At 44.9% G+C, this 14,974-nt stretch overlaps 1 protein-coding gene across 3 annotated transcripts in view; it reads left to right on the top strand.

The window, feature by feature from the left end:
• The first annotated feature begins 278 nt into the window (after positions 1 to 278).
• The window catches only part of CSMD2 (CUB and Sushi multiple domains 2), a 277,897-nt gene continuing 263,201 nt past the window's right edge, over positions 279 to 14,974 (top strand). The window contains exon 1 of one of the 3 annotated variants that reach the window (XM_069875476.1): positions 279 to 457. In XM_069875476.1, coding sequence (XP_069731577.1) covers positions 301 to 457 — 157 coding nt within the window. In that variant the 5' untranslated portion in view covers positions 279 to 300. The remainder of the gene's footprint in view (positions 458 to 14,974) is intronic. The other 2 variants (XM_069875478.1, XM_069875479.1) reach the window with 2 other exon arrangements.

The raw sequence follows: 14,974 nt of genomic DNA, 5'->3' as shown, positions 1-14,974 counted from the left end.
TTGGTTCATTCCAGCTGCAGAAGCTCAGAGCCTTCCATGCGGTGGGATTTTTTTTTTTTCTGGGGCTGAAAAAAAAAAAAAAAAAATCACAAGCCTGACCTGCTTTCCCCCCCACCCCCCCCACCCCTTTCCTTTTTCCTCCTCATCCAGCTGAGCCAAGGACTATCCCAATCGCAAAGGGGAAGAAAAAAGGGGCAAACCCCAAGAACTACCAACCCCCAGCACGCCCCATTCATAGAATCATAGAATAACCAGGTTGGAAGAGACCCACCGGATCATCGAGTCCTGCTGCCCTTTGACATGCAACCTGCCTTGGGATGGGACCAGCCGGGATGCAGCTGCGGCTTCGGAAGGAGCTGGGGGAAACTGGGGGTCTTTGCTCTCATGATGGTGGAGATGAGCTCGTGGAGCCGGGTGCTGCTGCTCTCCGTGGGGCTGCTGGCCGTCTCGGTGACGGGTAAGTGTAATGGACAAAGCTGGCAACTTTAGGAGCATTTTTCCTCCTGCTCCTTAGATGAAAGGAGCGTTGTTAATCCTCTCTGGGGGGTGGCGGGGAAGGATGGCACTGTGTGTGTGTGTGCACTTGTGTCTCGGCACATGCTTCCCCATAGTGCTCAATAAGGAGGGTATTTCCCTCAGGCCTTTGTAGCTTTGTACAAGATAGTTTCCCTCTGTATCCTTTGGGAACAACAATTTTAAGTAATAGGATAATAAAGGGTGGCTTTATTTGATCTCGTTCCCCTCCTCCGGTGGGTGAAATCATTTGTGCAGTTGCTGTATGCTCTGCGAGATGACTGTGAAAAATGCCATCACCGTTTCCCCTTCTCTTTTCCTTGCATCTTAATTCATGATTTCACTGCCCCAGTGTTTGCCCAGAGCTGGTAGAGGAGATTCAGGATGCCTTGCATGAAGATGGAAGCACTTTTCTCTTATTCCTCCTCCCTTTCAGGTTGATCATCTCTTATTTATGAGCTCTCTGGCCTCAGCATCATGTTTTTTTGTGGAATATACGTTTATTGACTTGAAAGACAGCGAAAGACGACTTGAATTAGGGGGGAGTTCTGCTTCTGTCCCCTCCCTTGCTTCTGCTCTTGTAGCAAAAACATAGCTAAGGACTGAAGTTTATTTCTGGTGTAAACAACCAATATTTAGAGACTGTCCTTCTGGGTGTGTAGGAGGGGGAAGAGTGGGAGAGCTGAGTGTTTGACACTGTCGTCTTTCAACAGTGTGCAGTGCCCCGATTTCCAAGAGTTTCCAAGTAACATTTATCTTGCCTGCCTTATCTCAGGATGGAGGAATGTGTGTTTGTGTGTTGATGGGCATGAAACTTTCTTGTGTTTCGCCTTTTTTTTTTTTTCTTTCTGGATAACTTTATCTAGAACGTAACATTGATTTTATTATGTAAGGCAGATTTCCTCTAAGGAGAGCAGAAACAAGTATTAACTGCTCCTCCTGAGTGTTCTTGCAGTTGATCTGAAGAGTTCTGCTGACTTTTCTATCAGGAAAAGGTATAAAACCACCCAAACCACCTCCCAGTCCTAAGGATGCCAGTTTATTTTAGTGAATGTTATTCTTTGCTTTAGCAGGAACACGTAGCCTGTGTGCAACAGAAGCTGCTGGAATGGTTTTCTCTTGTGCTTTTCTCATACAAGTAGACCGATGTAAAGATACCTAAATATATAATTTACTCTAGCAGGGGTTTACAGCATTTTGCTTCTAAGCTGTCTATAGCTTCTTCATACTCGATCTCCCAGGCTTTCTTCTGTATGGGCTTGCCCAGTCTATTGAATCCTTTCTTCTCGGGCCCCTGGCTCCCTTCTCTCTGCTTTTTTTTTTTTTTTTGGAGTGCTGTCTGTTCTGGATCCTTCACCCAGAGGTTGATGCTCTCTGTGAGCAGATCTGCAAAAGCTTGTCAGAGCTCAGATGATTATTTGCACCAGAGTTAGAGGCATTGGTCAATAGCTCCTCTTTCCTCACTCTTTTTAAACAAATTCTGCCATCCTACTAATGATCTTTTTGTTAAGCAAGATACCAACTTTGAAATCAGTGCCTGGCTGCTGGGTATCCAACAGGCAGTGAGTGGATGGACTGAACCCTTTGCCGAGCCCGTGGTTTGAGGGTCTGATTCCAGAAAATCCCATCTGGATGAGGAGCTCTGTGCTTTCTCTGAGCAAACCCTGAACCCCTGTACAACAAAGTTCCTAAGAGGCTTCAGTTCCAGCTTCTCCTGCTCCCAGGTCTGGGTGGGTGGCAATAACCCTGAGTACCCATAGTGTGGCAGTAGAGCTGTGCCTGTAAAACTGTCAGTGAGTAGCTCTGGCTGCCTTAAAAATACAAAGGGGAGAAACCCTCCTCGCATCGCATCAGCCGTGCTGTGTCAGTAGTCCTGTACCCCAACCATGTCCTGCTAAAAATGGCTCAAACCCTGTGCTTTCTTCAGGTGCTGCTGTCTCTGAAGTCAAGCCAATAGCTTTGGCTCGTGCCAAGGACCCACGGAGCTGTAGGGGAGGTGTTTGCCATATCCTGGAGTTTATTTTGTATGAGGAGAGAAGGAGAGGTTGGTGTATTTCCCCCTTTTTGGTTTTAAGGGTGCAGTGATGACCCAGCAGTGCTTTAAAGGTTTGCAGAGGGCACTGAGTTTGTCTTTGGCTGCAAGCTGATTGCGATCCATGTGTGGCCTCAGAAATATGGGGGGGGGGGGGGGGGAAGGATGAGTCTGAAATTGCATTTCTTGACTGTCAAAACAAGTAGGAACAGGGATAATTGTCCTTTCTATTCCTGTCGGGGTAATTAACTGTGCATCGGCACTAGAATTGACATTGGCCAGATGCGTATGGATGCACACATCCAATTCCTTTTGAAGGCCTCCAATAGAGGGGTCTTGGTACCACTACGCACTGTGCTTTATTGGTCAGCATCTTGTTCTGGTCTGGGGTAGGGAAAGATGCACCAGCTTGAAACAGGATCTGATCAATTTAAACCCACTGAATGTTTTGCTATTTCTGTTGGAAAATAGTTTTTGGCAAACCCTTCCTCTGAAGAATGGAGGAGCGGGAAGCTATTTGTGGGTTTTGATGCGTGTATTTATGTTCTAAATCATCCTTTTATTTTGTTCTGTTGTCTTAAATCTCCATGGGATAGAGTGGGATTCAGGGACAGTCACTCTGCCAGGGAAGCGTAAGCTACTCAGTGATTTGAGGGTGTGTTTTTAAAGGTTAGAGTTGGGAGATAGTAACTCTGAAGGGGAGGGATGGAAGTGAATAGTCACCAGCCTGATTACATCTGGTTGTGACATATGATGAAACGATGGTATTTTATGGCAAGAGCTGAGCATATTGTTTTGATCTGAGTCCTACTCAATGCTGAAACAGGGGAATATCGGAGCTAAATGGAATGAATGATTCCTGTCTTTTCATTCATGTCTCACTAATGCCTTTTGTTACTGAGAAGGAGCCATTTATGGAAAACAGTTGGAAGATGCAGATGTTTAGAGGATACTGCTCTGTTCCTTGGGATCAGACTGGCTTCTTGGTCCTTATAGAGGTTGGGAACAGAGGGCATTGTGTTGCTTTATTTGCTTCCTTTCCCTTGTGCTGGGAGAGGGAACATGTGAGCGATTCCATAGTTGTTCAGCAGGCTGATCGCACAGGTGGTCCTCGGGTGGATGTGAACACACTCCATTCTTTCCATCTTCTTGTCTCTGTATGAGGCTGGGCCACCACACAGCTCTCGGGTTTGGCTGGATTGTAGTGAATGTGCCCCTTGACACCAGCGTGCTCGCTTCTGAGTTCTGGGTGAAGAACATCTTGGTGCCACGTGCTTTCCCCCATGGATGTGCCCAAGCTGACGGGATGAGGAGGCAAGAGGAGCCCTTGCGCAGAGGACTCTTGTGCAGTAGCTGGGATTCCACTTCAGGCTTTGGATATTTGGGTCTCAGTTCATGCTGTGGCACCGTAGCAGAGCGGTTCCACTTTTGTCGTCTTGTTCTTTGTATTGAGCTCATCGTTTGGGGTACAGGAGGCTTTCTATGCTGTACAGTTGTTCGTTCCCTGTCACGCTGTTTTTTATTTTTGTGATGGCCTCTCTGTGCTCCTGAAGAACATCCAAGCTCAAGCTTTCCTTGCCCCTGAGCTCTGTCATGTCAGGTATCTCCTAGGGACATTCTGTATTCAACTGGCTGATGGTTCCTGGCTGAGCCAGCCTGCAGTGGCACAGACGTGGATGTCTGATCCATGGAGCCTCAGTGGCTGCCTCCCAGTTGTCTGGAAGCTTCTGTCAGAAGAAAGCCCGTGTCGGAATGAGCGCAGGGAATGTGATCTAGGCAATCTGCTCTAGATCCCAGTGGATATGCTTTTTGCCAAGGTGGTTTAGGGTTCAGGGTGTAGTTGAGCAGTTGATCATTTGTAGTATCATGCTATAGAGCATACGTGTTCTTCTGCAGAAGTGACTTCCAGGGACAAGTGAAGAATAATCCTTTCCCCTCCACTGTCTGTTATTCACTTCCACCTGTGCTCCAGGGATTTGCAACTGCTGGATTACTGAGTGGTGCTTACTTCCCTGCTCTGGTTCCTGAGAGGCCAGTAGTCTGTAATGCCAAATATCACAGCTGTGCTCCTGTTCCTGCTGCTGCCCTCCCCAGCTCTTGCTTAAATTTGGCATGGATCTTCACCGGGGGAAGTTGTTATGATAATATTGAGGGTCTGACAGGTTTGGAGGGAATGTCAGGCAGCCTGATGTCCATGACACTGCCTGTAACATCCAGCCGTAGCAACAAAATCCTCATGGAGAGTGGGCTGAAGGGTAAGTCTTACCTCTACGCCACTCCCATTGCGTGCACTAAGCCCCGAGCCAGCTCTAAATAGCAAGACCTTCTTTGGAGATGAAAAGGATGCGTAGTTCTCTGGCTAAACCAGCACTGGATTTGCACTTGAGTCTCTTGTTAGGACTGTGCAGGGGATCGTTGGACCTTTAGCTTTCACTGCTATGCATACTTAAGAGGCCTTTTGTATAGGTATAGCTGGCATAAAGAGCTTGGTGATAAAGCTGCAATAGATGTCTCTATGTCCATAGTATTAAAAGACAAGTCTGATTTTATCAAAGGAATATTGAGACGTGGGGCTGGAGTAATTTTTCATGGGTTTAAAGGAAGTTATAACAAAGCTATGTTTAGCTAAGTGGTTTTTAAACGATACTTCTTCACTGTCCTGCATGTTTCTAGGCATTGGGAGGTTCAGAAATACCACGAATTAGCCTTTTGCCCAAAAGAATGTAGCAAACTCAAGTGGAAGGGGTAAGATGGGATTTCAAAGGCTATGAAAAGGAATTATTAAATTGAGTAACAAAGATAACATACTGCTTGAATAGGCAAGTCTAGCATTGAGTTTCTTATTTTATTTGTATAGCATCCAAAAATGCTAGAGGTAGTGTAATCACATGTGTTGGCTCTGATATCCTAATGCAGCCTCTGTGGTTGCAGGTAAATGGTGCGAAGGTTCCCAGCATCAGGCTTTAAAGGGGTTTAAAAGCAGGCAAGTGTGGTGCTCCACCCAGAAGGACTGGCTGTTGGAACAGAGATGACCTTCAGTCCTGCACATTAACTGAGGTTTTATTGTCTAGAGCAGTATTTTAATGAAGTCTGTGCAGCGCTGATTATTTTTAAGGGAAACATTTCAATGTATTTATTGAGAACTCCAATATATGTGCTTGTCACCCAGATATTCCAATGCCTGACTACAACGAGTGATCCTGTATGCTATCACACAGTAACCTCTTTCAAAGTAGAGGCAAAGAGAATTAAAGGGCTTCCCTAATTAAGTTGTCTTAACCTGTGTCTGTGTTAAATCCAGGGAAGTGGGGAGTCATGGAACTGGCAGGAGCTATGGAACAGTCAACAGCGGTGACCTCCCTGCAAGTGCCAGGCTGTGGAAACCGTGTTCGAGTCCTTTTCTGCCTCATTTTCCTGCCGTGGTGCTTTGGAGGGGTGATGTCCCTGTGTGCTGCTTCTGTGCTTCCCTGTTCCAAGGGCAGGGAGGGACAGGAGGAGGCTCTGCAGCTCGCCTGACCCGGGGCTGCTCTTGCTCCTGAAGCAGCTGCCCCTTGGATGGAAGGAACCTGATGTTACTGGGTGATTTGCACAAGGTCATTTGGTGGATTTGTGGCAGAGCTGCAAACCTGTCAGCATCGGTCTTAAACACAAAATCGCTTTTCCTGTTTCGGTTTTTAATTCCTGGCAAAAAGAGCGTGAAGCTGCTTGTTGGGAGTTGTTTTCAGTGCGACTGTGTGGTTATTTCTGAGGCCTCCAGTGGGGCGTGAGAGCCTGTTTGAGCAGCAGGTGCTTGCGTTGCTGTCAAAGGAATCAAGATACAGAGATTAAAAAAAAAAAGATAGTAGCACCCACATTTTTGGTGTTTATACAGTGTTTCTGGAGGAGTGAAATACAGTGCAATTATGGAAGTAGATGTACTTTGCTTGCAATAAACATGATGCAGTGAAGTAATCTGCAAAATGTATGTGCCATGCAGGGGCAGGCTGATCTGATAGCGGGCAGTGTGTAATTGGGAAAATCCCATTGATTTAAGAAATCAAATTATCTCTCTTTCAGTCTCTTTGCTGCCATGGACACAGCCAGCCAGAATGGAGACTTTATGCTGCCTCAGGGAGCTTCAGGGTGGTTTTTATACCTTCCTTGCATGGGAGTGGAAAAGAGTTATTCCCCTCCCCTTTTTAATGTGACTTCACAGTGAGCAGCACGGTGTTTGTTCATTCTGCCGTGTCAGGTGCATTCCCTGATTCAGTCTCTTGCAGTAATTTTGTGGTCTCTGGAGGTACCAGCATCACCACTGTAGTAATAAATGAACTGCCTGGGTTTTGTGCATGTACCACTTTTTTTTTTCTGCTGGATGGAAAGAGAACTGGGGGCTCTGTCAGAGTCCTGCTGGCGTGATAATTTCTGAGGTCATATGAATGATGGAGTTTGGGTATCTGATGATCTGTGACTTCACTGGGAGAGGAGAAGGGTCTTGGAGCTGTGAGCCCTGGAGCAGCTGTAGTTGCCAGGGAGATGTCTGATAGGGGAGTAATTACCCAAAAAAATCCTTCCCCATCACTGACTGCAAAAATCTACTTGAAAATGCACGGATGGCCTAGCTTTGGGGGGAGCCGGCACTGAGAGGGGGAAGGAGGGGGAGAATGGCTTGGAGAAATGCCTCTATTAGTGTATTTCTAGTATGGAATACTCAGCAGCTCCATGAGCCGTCGTCCTTCTGTCTGCTGTGGTGTGAACATGCTGTTGGAGGCAGCCCTTGCCTGGAAGAGAGTGCAATCCTGACTGCCAACAAGTATTGGATGCAGTTCTTGAGTGTCGGAGGATTGTGAAGATAAGTGGAGACCATAACACAGGGGCTTTCTGCCCGCACTGCTGCAAGACTGGTTTATCCAAGGACATTACGTGAGGAAGGCAACGGGCATCACCAGAAAATGGCTTTATACTTGTACGTACTTCAGACCGACCTCAGTAAGAGTGATGCTGTGCAGGACTGAGGATGGAGCTGCTGCCAGATTCTCCAAAAGCCTCAAACCTCAGTCCTCCCTGGCACTGGGACTTCCTCATTCTTCTTTGACCGCAGGAGGCAGCTCTTTCTGTCTGCAATCAGAAGATGAATAGCATCCTGTATCTTGCTGGCTGAGTTTTCCCCTTCCCTCTGCGTAAGGAGGCGTTGCTGCTCCTGTTCCGTTATTAGCCCTGCAAGAGAAGGCACTGGGCAGCCTGTGCCTGGAGATATCTCACTTTAAGTGTGCGTCAGGTCACAGGCAGAGCCAGATGCAGAAGGTTTGCCCAAGGTCATGCAGCAGAGGTAGAACAGGCTCCGGCTCTTCTCGCTCTGGTGTGGGTTTGCCTGCTAAACAGCAGCACAGAAATGCCCGTGCTGCTGCTTCCGAGAGAAAGAGATGTTTTGGAGATGCATTCTGTGCAGATGAGATCTGAGCTGTATCTCTACTGGCAGACGTGAAGGCGTTTTACAGTAGTTTACACTGAAAAAGAACAGTTTTTCTGTCCATTTATCAACATGTCTGCAGTTCCTATTTTAGGGCAGATAAACCAACAATGAATATCAAATAAAGGTGTCTATCCAGAACATTTTAGAACAAGGAAACAGAAGATGTGTTCTTTAGGGCTTTGGCTTGCATTGGCTCTCTGGAATGTCGAGTCTGTTGTGTCCTGATCAAAAGGCTTTACTTGGGTTTCATCCACTTGCCTTGGTGCCACCCACCTTTCCTTCAGTGCAAAGGTTTTAGCTGCTTCTTGGTTTTAGCAGGAGGTAGAGCAACAGGCTGTTTCACCGACCACAGTCACAGGCTGATGCTCCCGGCCCCGCCAGTGCCCAGAGCCACTTGTATGAGAAGGTGCAAGAAGCACTGAAATAGATGAGAAAGATGAGTTTATTGCAGCTAGAGAATTAACTACAACTGGGGATTTTCTGGTTCAGTGCTCTTCTATTTGCACACCCTCTTGACTTGCAGAAGTCATTAAAGCCCAGTTCTTGCTGTTTTCCGTGGCTGCTGGCACTTAAGAATCCTTGAGGGTGGCTTAGTCATTGTCTTTCTCTTCCCCCTCTGTAAAATAGGGATAAATAGAATTTGCAGAATCCTAAAATTATTTACAGATTTATTCTGAAGAGAGATCTTAGGATGTTTGTGAAAAGCTTTCAGCAGATACAAATTGCACTGGGTTGATTAGCTACAGAAGTCTTATGCTCCTGGTTTTCTCCCTTGATTGCATGGAGTGAATTCAGCCATTACATGTACAATTTGGGATTAATTGTGAATGACATTGAGGTGAAAGTCTTCAAGAAGTAAAGCATTCATAGTAAAAAAAAGAAGTCAGGAATGTAATAAACAGCCATTTCTGTTCCAGGAAGGACTTGCACGATTGCTCAGGTGCTTGTTACCACTCTTCCCTTGCTCTGCTTTTATTCCTGGTGTAGTTGTGTGTTCCCAAACTCTTGATCTAGTCGCCCGTGGAGACTCTCACCACTCCCACCTGGAAGGAGCGGTGCAGGCTGGCAGTGGAAACACCTTGCAGAAAAACTGCTCTTGCAGTTTGCAAATGTAAGTAAGGATGTACTGGGTCTTATTCTATTCCCCAGTCCTGCCTCCTCCACCTGTCAGTAACTCCATCGTCAGCAGGATTTCTCCCCTCCTCTCATCGCTGCGGGGCAGAGGAGTATCTGGTCCTTTGTTAGGTGCTTGGTCTGACATTGGTGAGCAGTTAAAGCCAAGGTGGGTGTAAGGAAAGAGAAAGCTCCTTTTTCTGTAGCAAAGGCACAATTTTATGTTCCTTTCCTCTTTGATACACTGAGTAATGTCAAGAAAAATCTATTTCCTCCCAGAAAGGAAGTCTCCTTCTCAGAAGGATAATGAAGCCTGGTGCTTTTCCAAAGTCGATGCCATTTTTAAAGCTGCTGCTTGCATCATGCAGCATATTGTTTATGTCCCTCTATTGTTGTTTTGTCTCCATTAGGGAAAGGTTAGGCACTGTTTGTGGCCACTGGACATCTGTCAGCAACCATCCTGGGATGTTTTCATCAAAGTTAAGCACCCCTTGGAGGAGGACTTACTCTGTTAACATTAAAATAACGTCCACCCACTGCAATAATAAGCATTTGAAGGATAGGGGATTTGTCCCTGATCGTGTTGGGGCTTTATATCTGACGTTGTGTTTAATGCACGACCTCTGAAGGTGGCAGTCCTGGGAGGATCAAAGAGGGATGACGTGTCCCTTGCCTGCTACCCCTTGTGGGGTTCCTCCCTTTTTTGGAGGACTGTGGTTCCATTTCCACAGGCTGTGGTGTGATGTTGTGCTGATCGTGTAGCTCTTCAAAGGTTGGTGGAACAACTATGTTGGAGTTTCTGTACTTTGGTAAGGTTTTTTGATGAAAATGTTTTTTAAAAACCCCATCCAATGCTCATATGCTGAGGGAATGAGTGGAATGTCTCTGTTCTGCAGGTAGCGATTTGCTTAATGCCTAGAGCTGATGCACAGGGTAGTGAAGTTCATGGGTCTTGATCATGAGGACCAACCGTCTAGTATCTTGGCATGGATGTCTGGTAGACCAAGACGTTGTCTTCTAGTAGCACTTACGGTGCTGGCTTCTGTTTCTTGACAAGGCTTAAGATGGGGGACAACCTTGCGACCCCCGTGCTGTTACCACCTCTTCATCAGCAGCTGAGTTGGTTCTGATGGAGAGGAGTCGCCTTAGAAAGAGCAAGTTCATTGCCCTGGATTTAAGGTGCTTCAGAAAATAATGTTTTATGGGAGGGTCTGTTGTGTCCCAGCTAAATGCTGTGACAGTCTGAAATTAGAGAACCAATTATCACCTTTTTTGCCTGGGCATATAACATTGAGAGCTATTTTAGGGAGTTTTCCATTCTTTTCCATGAGTGCAGTTAGTAAATGAGACTTTTTACAAAAAATACCCAATTTGAACCTACAAGTCGATTCAATTCACCCCTTGTTAACTCTTTGATTGAGAGCTGTGTAGATGGAAGAAGAAAGGTATTGATCGGCTTTTGGGATTGAAAACTACGATTAAATGGAATATGTCTAAGGGTGAAAATGGGGTTTTAAATGAATGGAGAAGGTGAAAGAAAAATAAAATAGTAAATATAATGGTAATGGAAATAAGCTTTGAGTTTCTTTGTTTATTATGTGTACACAGAGGTCACAGAATATAGAATTTGTATGGAAATGGCTTGGACTTCGCATATGAGTGGATTGATCACTGCAGCTGATGGGAATATTTGTGTACAAGTCGAGGCAGATTGGGACTTTGCAGGAGAATCTTTCTAAATTGGATCAGAACAGGATAAGAACAAGTCTGCTTTTGTAGTTTCAGAGCATCCATCAGCTCTCAGGATGAGGTTTGGACAGAGGGACGTTTATCGTTAAGAGACCTGATACGTTTCAGTGTAGAATTCAGTTTTCCCGTTGTATACACAAAATTCATGTGTAAAGGGACTGAAAAATTCAATATGATTGAAGCCTTTCACTTCTTTCCTAAGAATAATCTGCTAGAAACCATGTGTAGCTATTTATTTAGAGCATGTGGCTGTCTTTTTTTTTTTTTTTTTTGTCTCATTTGGAAAGTGAGCTGTTAACTTGCCTGTGTATTGTCAACTTGTGGTGACTTTCATTGATTGCTCAAGGTGACAAGTAGGCATTAATAAATATCAAGTGCACAGTACTTAAAGGAAGTGAATATGAAAGAGCTGTTAACAAAATCGAGTCAAAATTGGATTATATATCCTAACAAAAATTCCTAGGAGAAATTGCCTTCTCTTTGCCTCTTTTTGTAATTCAAATATAATACAAGTGGAAGCTGTTATAATACAGATGTCTGGCAGACTGTTTTGTTAGAAGATCTCAAAGCTCTTGTAAACGCACAATGTGTTCCTTGGTGGAGAGCATAGGGGAATGAGAACGGTGGTGGAAGAGTGAAGAGGTTTTAATAAGTGGAATCTGTGCCTGCTTGGGTTGTTTGGGTTTTAGGTATCTGAAGGCATAAGGTTCTGGTCACTGGTGATTAGCTGGTTTGCTGGTTGTGGCGTTTGCTGAACGTGTGAAGTCAGTTCTTCTACATCGTCTTCTACAGAACTTCTGTCTCCTTTCTGTTTGAGTCCAAGGTGCTAAAGGGGATGTTGCCCCCCGCCTGCAGCTACCAAGAGTAGATTTGTGTAACTTCTGTGCCTTCCATGTAGTTATAAATGCGTAAAAACATAAGCAGATTATTCTATTGATGTGTAACGATACAAGTTATAAGCTGAAACATGTTGTGGAGCGGAAGAAAAATGCTTTGCACTCCCTCTGAGCTTTGGGCAAGCTTGTTTCTAAAGCTGAATCTGTATCCTCTGTATTATTCTCTTTAAACTGTCGGTTCTCCATCCCTGTAGTGATGAAACTGTTCATATTGTGAGAATTTCAAGGACTGAGGTCTTCTAAATTATTAGCGAAATGAGATTTGTAGTTGGGTCTAAGATCTCTCTTGGGACAAGTTCTGTTCTCCCTGGCCTTGAGGGAGTGTTGAACTTTAGTTATGAAGCCGTGTGTCCATCTGTAATGCTGGAAATGAAATTGCAGCTATTTTTGAGTCTCTAATGATGACATGGATTTGGTAATGGGGGATTGAGACTAATAACGAGAAATTATCATGAGGAAATCTTTGAATTGGGCCTTGGCTGTGGTTTGAAATGGGTTTCACCTTGAACCTTGCTTCATCTTTCCTACCTTTTTGGAGGTAAACGAGTTCTAACAGCTAAGATGGAACAAAGTTTGTGTTTGAACACAATGGAGAAGCTATTTAAATGCAAATATTCTTTTACTGGAAAATAATTTGAATACAAATTGAAAAATTTGTTTTGGGGATAATTAGCACCTTATAAATGAGAGTGAGTGAAACCGCTACTTAGGAGTAGGGTCTGTTTGCAGGGGTTTATACAAATGTTTTCTATCAAATTAGCTTCCCTTTTCTGAGTTTTCAGTTCACTTTTGAGTTGAGCTGCCAGATTAAACATCGAGCTGGTGGGAGACAGGTAAAATCGGAGATTCCCAAGACTCGCCTATTAGGAATCACAGAGCAGAAATCCATCTTCGCCCTGTGCCTGTTTGATAGATGTCTGTGCTAGAGGTGGGGAGAAATGAAATCATCACAGGGTTCACTTTAAGCTGCAGACAGAAAATAAGAGTAAAATTTTAAGAAGCTTTTTGAATAATCCTGAACACTTTCATTGAGTCTCAGACTCCTGCGGCAAGATTTGCCGGGATGTTCAGGTGTCTAAATAAGCGTGTACTTGCCTGGTGGGGTTTTCTGAAAGGATATGTTAGCTGCAAAACTCAGGAGCATTTGTGAAGGCTACAAGGCATCTATCTGTATTTCTTAGGTTGTAAATAAAGAGTTGGTAAACCTGAATCCACTTGAGTTGCTTTTGCAGAGACCCGTGGTCCTTAGATGAACTCATTTGGGTTCTGTGAGGCCTTGCACGAAGGAGTTACTTGATCTCTTGCCCCTTGACACCTTGCCCCAAGTCCAGGGTCAAGTCGATGCCTCCCAAGTTTAAGCTTAGTGCCTTAACCATGTGTTAAACTCTCTTTTCTTTAGGCTTAATCTTGGTTTCCAGTAAAAACACGTGCAAGCGCACATGGTGTTGCAAAGCCATTCTCGTTATCAACGGAGGGTGCGGCATTTCTGTGCCCTGGCCCAGGCCGCCCAGAGCAGGGGTGGCTGCCCCATCCCTGGAGATGTTCAAGGCCAGGCTGGATGGGGCTTGGAACAACTGGATCCAGTGGGAGGTGTCCCTGCCCGTGGCAGGGGGTGGGACTGGATGGGCTTTGAGGTCTCTTCTGGACCAAACTGCTCAATGAAACACTGTAAAGGAGTCTGGGATTCAGTTAAAGGATATTGGAGTGACTGAAAAGCCAGTAAGGGAAGCCACAGGAAAACTCAGCAAGGCTGTTAGTCATGTGAGAGACAGCATGGGAAGAATATGCATTAATTGGTTAATGCTTGTGAAGTGCTTGAAAGATGGAAATGGCTATGTAAGTGCTTGGTATTATTATTATGCTGACAATGGCTGTGTAGAAGAGTCGTGGTGCTCAGGGAGCAGTCAAAATTGATTAACAGACCATTTTGAAAGAGAAAGTTTTGAAGGGAGAAAATTACATCCCTGGAGAAGAGGCCATTCTGGCTGAATATTGGGATAACTGTTACTTCTCCGAGCCGAGCAAACGACTTCAAGTAATGGATGGTCTGCACAAGATTCCCACTTTCATCAGGAATTAAGCAGCTGTGAACTTCTGTGGATAATTCCTGCTCTTAAGGTGGTTAATGAGTGGCTGCTGGTGAGGGGTGGAATTGTTGGAAGCACCAGGAAACCCACTTTCAGCTTGTTTGGGATTTGGAGGTGGCATGGTGTTTGGTTTGAAACCTCACTTGTTAAATCCAGTTCCACTGAGAAGCGGTCAGAAACCCTTGGAATTCCTGTATTATGAATCACAAAGTGTGTAGACAAATCCACTGGGTTTTGCTGCAGGGATGGGAAAGCTGGTAAGAGTTTGTAAGGCACAGAGGAACCTTCACTGGAATGATTGGAATGGCGAGATGTCCTCTGCACAGAAGGAACTGAAGCTGGAATACGTTGAGGGTGACAGGAGTATGATCAGAGGAGTGAAGGGTGGTTGGTGGAAGCCCAGGGTTTATTTAGACTGGCAAATAGAGTTGCAAGGGGATCTACTTATTCTCTATAAATACATCAAGGCCAGGTAGAAACCAAACCAGGGAGGAGTGTTGAACAGAGAGTGTTGGTATAAAACCAAATGGGCATAAACTGCTTGTGAATTAATTTTAGGTTGGAAATTAGAATAATGTTTATAATCATCAAAGCAGTAAGGCTAGAATGCAAATCTTCCAGTGTGAAATACAGAACAGAAAAGCTGGCATATTTGTAAATGGGATTATGGGGTGCGATTGCCAAGTCTGGAAGGAGGCAGTGTGTAATAACTAAGGGTTCTTTAGCTTTAACTTTAAATCTCAGTGTCTGCATATACACATTAGCACGCATCCATATGTGTGCTTTATAGCCCAGTTTCTAGTCACTTGCTGTATCTCTGCATTTTTTGGGCTGATGACTGTAGTGGTGAATATGGAAAATGAACTCAGACTGCAACTGGCAAAGGATGCTCACGGTTTTCTGACAATCAGGGTTTTCTTGGCTGGAGACCTTGAGCCCAGGCTGAGCTGCCAACCAGCGTGGTTAAGACTCAGCAAACTTAGAAGCTGGAATTGAACATTTGCCTTCAGTGGTGTTTTTGCATCTCTTCTAACCTACTGGAGCTGTAATGCTTGTCTGAAAGTCTCGTGTGTGTCCTCTGTTGGACTGGAAGCAGAGTGGCATCATCATTAACTATAACTTTTGCATGTTC

Source organism: Phaenicophaeus curvirostris, chromosome 23 (assembly GCF_032191515.1).
Source record: "Phaenicophaeus curvirostris isolate KB17595 chromosome 23, BPBGC_Pcur_1.0, whole genome shotgun sequence".
Taxonomy (NCBI): Eukaryota; Metazoa; Chordata; class Aves; order Cuculiformes; family Cuculidae; genus Phaenicophaeus; species Phaenicophaeus curvirostris.
Note: the sequence above shows the minus strand (reverse complement) of the source record. Positions and strands in the feature narration are given on the sequence as shown.